This window comes from Miscanthus floridulus, unplaced genomic scaffold, assembly GCF_019320115.1.
Source record: "Miscanthus floridulus cultivar M001 unplaced genomic scaffold, ASM1932011v1 fs_765_2_3, whole genome shotgun sequence".
Lineage (NCBI taxonomy): Eukaryota > Viridiplantae > Streptophyta > Magnoliopsida > Poales > Poaceae > Miscanthus > Miscanthus floridulus.
Window position 1 is genome coordinate 1 of NW_027097236.1, and position 6675 is coordinate 6675.

The 6675-nt window shown below is 48.7% G+C and overlaps 1 protein-coding gene and 1 pseudogene across 1 annotated transcript; both read right to left on the reverse strand.

Annotated features, from left to right (window-relative positions):
* Positions 1 to 8: 8 nt before the first annotated feature.
* LOC136532999 (putative F-box protein At3g52320) lies at positions 9 to 1831 on the reverse strand (annotated as a pseudogene).
* Positions 1832 to 4696: 2865 nt separating this feature from the next.
* LOC136532998 (uncharacterized) lies at positions 4697 to 5625 on the reverse strand. Its single transcript, XM_066525561.1, has one exon. The coding sequence runs from the start codon at positions 5496 to 5498 to the stop codon at positions 4938 to 4940; it is 561 nt and encodes a 186-aa protein (XP_066381658.1). The 5' UTR covers positions 5499 to 5625; the 3' UTR covers positions 4697 to 4937.
* Positions 5626 to 6675: the final 1050 nt, after the last annotated feature.

The window sequence follows — 6675 nt, forward strand, 5'->3', positions numbered from 1 at the left end:
TGCGCTTTCATGCCATAGTGGTTGAAGCGGTTCGAGTCCTACCCTGGGACCACTGCTTTGGTCCGGTAGCAGATCCAATCCCCAAGGATCGGGCGAGGCGGAAATCTCTCACTGAGAGCCGGGCGAGACGGAATCTGACCCACGAGGGTTGGACAAGGTGGGGCCCTCCCTGTAGCTACGTCTTTAACCATCGGATGAGGCGACGTGACGCTCTTTAATCCTTTGGCTCGGATACCCGGGTATAGATATCCGACAATACAAGATTAGCAAACATGTGTGGTCTCTGTTCATCAGTGAATTTCTCTAGATCCCAATAGGAACCAAAGCGGGGATCCATGATGAACATGATCCTAGGGCTCTTATTCAAGTTTGCGTGAATAACATGTGATTGGATAAAGTGATTTGTCATGATCATTGCACGCCACTCTCTGCAAACCAAGCTCAACTCCAAAATAGAGCGTGACGGTAGCCACTTGAGGATGTCGAACCAGGCTTCAGTTGTTGGTGACGAGGAAATTATCTCTTCAATTGTGCAGCCCACAGGGACAAGACTCCTCATACAGACCTGGTGCTGGGATATTGTCATCCTCACAACAGCCAATGATGCTCTCATCTGGAGTGAATAAAATTTGTGGGGCATTACCATCTAGGCCCACCGCAAACACCTTGCAAGAACCTGTCCCGAACATGATCTTTTGTTCACCATCTGACTAATATATGCCTAACGGGGCCATCCAGAGCGAGTCCAGGAGCGTGTGCTCAGAGTCTGGCCAAGAGGTTCGATCAATGCAACACAGCGTCTCCCAGCGGGCTTCATTGTAATCTCGTAGGACACATACACGATAAAGATCTTCACTATCTGGTTCTCCATAGCACAGGCATAAGCATCCATCCAGCTCTGTCATCACAGATGGTGCAGCCTCGAAACCTAACGGCGGTGGCAAGGAACCAAAGGTCTCATTGCTGATACTGAAAGTGACAATGCCACCATCTCGGCAGAGGAAGTGCAGATACCCATTTAAGGAAACAGCCGGTTTCTTCTCCTCCACCCAACACAAAGGAGGCTGTTCACCAGCTGGCCTCCAGTATGCAGGCTTGTTGAGCACAAACAAGTCGCAGCTTGTGGAGCTTGCCATTCCAGTTTCACTCTCAGGGTTGCAGAACAAACGCACCACCTTGAATTCCTTCCTCGCTTCGCAGTAACCAAAGCCGTAAGATACCTCAAAGAAGTGCGGCGGCGGATGGGACTGAAACAATTTAGCCCGCCAGATCATCTTCATCATCGCCTTGGTATCTGGGAGAGGCAGGACGTCACCAGTGGAAGGATTGCAGACGAAGTACCCGTTGTAGTCGGTGCCGCGAACGAGGATAAGGCCACGGCAAGGCCTGGTGAGAGGCACGATTATCCCATCCGAGAAATCGTCGGGCATGAGCTTCTGGACAGCACCACCGGGCCGCCACGAGTGGAGATGGTCGTCGTAGGCGGACCCTACCGCTGTGAGAAGCAGTCTGGGGTGGTCCGGCCGATTGGCTCGCCGCAAGTGGAGATCGACGAAATGGGCGGACGAGAGCATGGCGAGCCACGCGTGGGAGACGCAGCGGAAGCGGCCCACCGACTTGGCCGGCAGCCGGGCGAGGATTTCCGTGACGAAGTCCGTGGGAAGCACCGGAGCGCCCTGGGTGCTGTCCGCCGTGGGCGCAGGTGGCGCTTCCTCCCCCATCCCGCTCGTGCCTGGCGGGATGTTCTCCCGCGCTGGCGGCGCAGAGGGAAACCGGTGGCGGCGGTACTGGCGCGGCGCGGTAGGGTTTGTGGGAGACGGGGGACGGGGGACGGGGGGAGAGCAGTGGGGCATGTAGCAGACACCACGGAGGATAAAATGCCCGATATCTATCGAAAAACATCTCGAAAAATATCTTCGTAGGCCAAGCCGCATCGAGCCCATAAAAAAAGCCGGACCAGTGGATCGCACCTATGCACTGGTGGACCGTGCACAGCAGCTTTGTTTCCAAAACTAGCAAGTATATGCGTGTGGCACCTACATATCTATCGAAAAACATCTATACAAAGTGGCACGCACAAATATTACGACAGAAAAACTAAATGATTATCTTAATGAGATTCAAAATTCATGAACATCCATTCCATCCTAACAAGAGACACTTTACCGGATGACGCTTTTTTAGTGTGATAGGGTGGCTGGTCTTTCCAAAAATGTGCGAGTCGATCCCATGTTACAACTTACTCCCTCTGTCCTAGTATACAAGTCGTTTTAGCATTTAAAGGATGTCCTAGTAAAAATGATGTTTTAGGGTCTGTTTGCTTAGAGGAATTCTGAAGGAATTTGGATGGTTTGGAGGAATGTTGAAGAAATTTGTAAGAGAAAAATACTGTTCCAGATGAAAAAAAAAAGCGAATCAGACCGAGTTTAAGAACACGTAAACGGGGCTTTAGACGTCGGTCCTACACCTGAGCAGCACCAGTATGCAACTTTGTAGCTTGCAGCAACTCGGCCTGCAGTGAGCTCATTCAATGACTACGGACGAGAAGAGCAGGAGAACAGGCATTACTAGAATAGGGTTGCGTTAGTATTTTTCCTTCAGTATTGGTAGCCGCGTCGATTGCTAGAACGACTTTAATTAGGACGGAGGGAGTACATACAAGTCAGATAAAGTTTCTATTGTGTTAACTTCAGCCCTATCAATTTCTTCGGTCCAAAATAAATCTTGCGGCCTCCAAACATGACCATCGCCGTATCTCCTGTATGTGATGCAAATTCTCGATCTCCGTTTCCCCTCATGCGATCACGTGACATGAGTCATGGCGTGCTGCACCTGGACATTGGATTTCCTAAAGACACCCATGAGTTTTTGATGCCGAGATCACGCAAGCAGGACATTTGGATTGGTCTACAGCGGGAGGCGTGCGCATTGAGGTGCCATCGGGTTGAGTCAACGCCTATTTATAAGGAGTCCAGAACACGGAAAGTCGGTCATGTGGTCGAGAAAACAATGGAATCTTTAGATTAGGAGAGGGGTAAAACCGTAACTTTTGAGTGTCTTGATTATTTGGTAAGAATAAAAACATCTTTCTCCAACGACTTCTTATCTCAACTCTCAATCTTCCACACTTAGGAAAATCAATCCAATCGCACATTATCTCAACTCTCAATCTTCCACACTTAGGAAAATCAATCTTCCACACTTAGGAAAATCAATCTAATCGCACATTATCTCAACTCTCAATCTTCCACACTTAGGAAAATCAATCCAATCGCGCAAAAATATACGTTCGCATATCCAATCCAACAATCCGACAAATGTAGGAGAGAGAAAAAAAAACTACAAAAATGGTTGAGTGATTTGGAGATAGTCTAGGATTCCTAATATAAAATTGTCTTTTCCTATCTTTGAACCGTATATTAAAAATGGTTAGAGAAAGCCAACAAATATACTTCCTATTGTTTAGCGATTTAAAAAACTCATTAATTAACCAAATTGGTTTTTAGGAACTTTTGGAGATGTTCTAAAAGCCAGGATACACCCTTTTAATGAAATACGTGTCAAGCCATGTTTGGAAAAAAAGCTAGGATACACAGAACACTGACAGCACTTGCATTTCGTCACGACGAGTCCTAACATTTGTCCAGTATGGCGTTCTGTTCACTACTGACGTTGCATTAACAAGGAATAGTAGTGTTATAGCAACTGCTAATATGAAATCCTGAATTGTTTTTGCAGCGACACCTATCGAGCAGAACTACACGGTTGGTCTGTATTTGATGCACACAGTGGTGACACACAACTTGCGTTGTGCGAGAGAGCACGGGCGTCACATTGTCTGTTCTGCGGTGAAACCAATCTGTCGACATGGCTTTAGGAATGCAAACTGACGAATCACACAACAGTTTCTGAAAACGAGCCCTCACATATTCCGGGCTTTAGGAATGCAAATTGACGAACCATGCCATGGTTACATCTGACAGAGATATAGGTACAACTTACTCCAGTTACAAACCATGCCATATATTTCAGAGGAAATAAACAGGTTGCAGAAACTGCTCAAACAGATACATTACCACCATAAACTTCCTATGCCAGTCCCAAACAAAAGCATAGACAACACTTTTAGCCAAAGCAAATCAAGGCCAGCCACCATCTAATAGCACTACTCCACATCGTCAAAATGACTAATCTGTTATAGAACTACACCAGCGCACCGTGGAAATGACTGTCACACATATTTCAATACTAATTCAGATAAACCTGCCTGATTGCACAGATTTTGTGCTCATGGCCATAAGCACAGTAAACAATATGAATGTCAAATGTTTCAATTAACATGCTACAGAATATACCCTGATCAGAACACGTTGGGCTGTTGGCAACACTATGATCCAAGATTCACATATTGCAATACAGAGAACACTGAAATCATCATATAGTTTGGCGGTGATAACATATTAATAAAACAAACAGATATCAACACATTTAGAAGTAACTATCAGCTAGTGCAGATACTGGCGCTTCAGTCCAACACAATCATTAATCCACACACGAGCAAACAAGCATACTCAAACCACATGATCATCAAAGAACCGAACAGCCAAGCTTTGGTGCATCAGGAAAGACAAAAGTCATCATATAACACCTATAATTGGTGGGACACAAAACCGCCGAAAATAAGCAGGGAGAACTCTGATCTCGAAGCCAGGCCACAATACATTACCACAGCAGATCAAACATAAATGTTTGACAAGAACATTTCACAACGGCGCATAACATTGATTGATAAGTTCATTCATAAGAAACAAGCACATTTCATAGCCTAGGCGTGCTTCACGGGCGTATTCACATGGAGGGCAAACCCCTAAGGCTCCCAAGTCACAACCACGCATCACATAGTCATACAGACATTAGGATTCACTCAACACGTAGCCCTAGTTCTTACCGCCGTCATGGACCTCGAGCTCCTGGATGATGACGTAGCCGACCTTCTTGGGGCTCTCGGTGTCAGACGCCTCGTCCTCGTCGTCATAGAGCCCGTCGTACGGGGAGGCCGCGGCGGCGCCGGCGACCATGGACCAGACGAGGTACACGGAGGCAGCGGTGAGCGCGCCGCAGGCGACGCCGAAGAGGAGCCCGACGACGACCACGAGGATGCCCTTGGCGCGCTCCTGGGGCCCGGCGGCAGCGGCCGCGGCCGGGTGCGGGAGATCGGGGCGGTGGATCTGGACGTTGGCCGGAATGGAGTGGAGGTGGTGGTGGCTGCGGTGGCCGTGGGGGACGTGCGGACCGAGGCGGCGGACGCGGAAGACAGTGATGACCGTGGCGACGTGGGGGATGCCGAGGCGGTGGCGGACGGCGCCGTCGCCTCTGCTGGGGTTGGGGTTGGGATCGGCGGGGAAGGCGACGAGGAAGGTGTGGCACGGCCGCGCGTCGGCGGCGAGGAGGGACGCGGCGACAACGGCGAGGAGCAGGAGGAGGCGGCGGGCGGCCATGGCGGCGGCGGAGAGCCGGATCTGTGACTGGGGAAAGGGAAGGTTCGCTTCCTCGGAGAAAATGGAGCTTGGAAGAAGTCAACTCTGCTCTGCAGCCGGTGGTGTGGCGTGAGGGGACAGGGGGGAATCCGAGGGGAAACGCGCTTATTGCAGTTCAGCCCCTTTGATTGTTCCGTGTTGTCGGATTTGGGCTTCACGGGAAAATCGATAGCGCTTGGACTTTCGCCACGGTTTGGGCTTCACCGTGGTGTGTTGTCGGATTTGGGCTTCACGGGAAAATCGACAGTGGAACCAACTCCTGATGCAAAATACATATTCTATTTCGATATGAATTTTCTCGATTTACAATATGAATCAAGAACATTGGTTACATCTCAAAAGCTATCTTTCACATATCATCTCAGGAGCAGAAACTGAAGCAAGGATGTCCCGCTTGTGGCACCGTCGTTGTGGTAGCAAAACACTCTTCTTTTTTACAGTAGGAAGCTAAAACCTACGTCCAAGACTCCAAGTAGTTGTTCTCGGTGCATTGGAAGCCATAACGAGGGTAAGAGATGGTGTCTGCAGCTGGTAGGGGTCCCATGCCTGTTTCCTGTTCTCGTTCTTGCCATTGCCCAGAGGCTCCTATGGCCACAGGGACGCAGGTTGTAGCTACATAATGCTGACATTCTTGTTTTTACAATGATAATGGATGTCCCAGTACATGGCCTCGCGACAAGGGACTTTAGTTCGTAGTTCAATGTCAACTCACCAAATCAGGATGTTATGGATTATGAAATTGCTGACGTAAATGTAAATGATGAAGCTGGTGATGTGCTCACTTCAGCTGAGGTGCTTTGAGCCCAAGTGAATGGAGAAGGCGAAATGAGGAGTAGATAAAATGGAGAAGGCAAAAAGAGGAGCGGATAATGTTTATGGCCTGTTCGGCTGATATTAAAGCCGGTTGATAAGCCGGTTGAAGCTGTTTTGTTGTGAGATAAAAATACTGTAGATTCTAACCGATAAGCCGGCTGATAAGTTCAAGCGAACAGGCCGGAGCAGCAACATTTCAGCATTGCGAGCGAGAATGCGAAAGTGGGAGGAGGAAGAGTGACAGTGATGGCAGTGAAGGCAATTCAACCAGCCCTATAGGTGATATTTGTATGAGTTTCATATTCTGAGTCTTGCTTTGCAAGTC

What these genes read in the sequence shown, in the direction of transcription:
- LOC136532998 (XM_066525561.1), bottom strand. Translation starts at nt 5,498, where the DNA reads ATGGCCGCCCGCCGCCTCCTCCTGCTCCTCGCCGTTGTCGCCGCGTCC.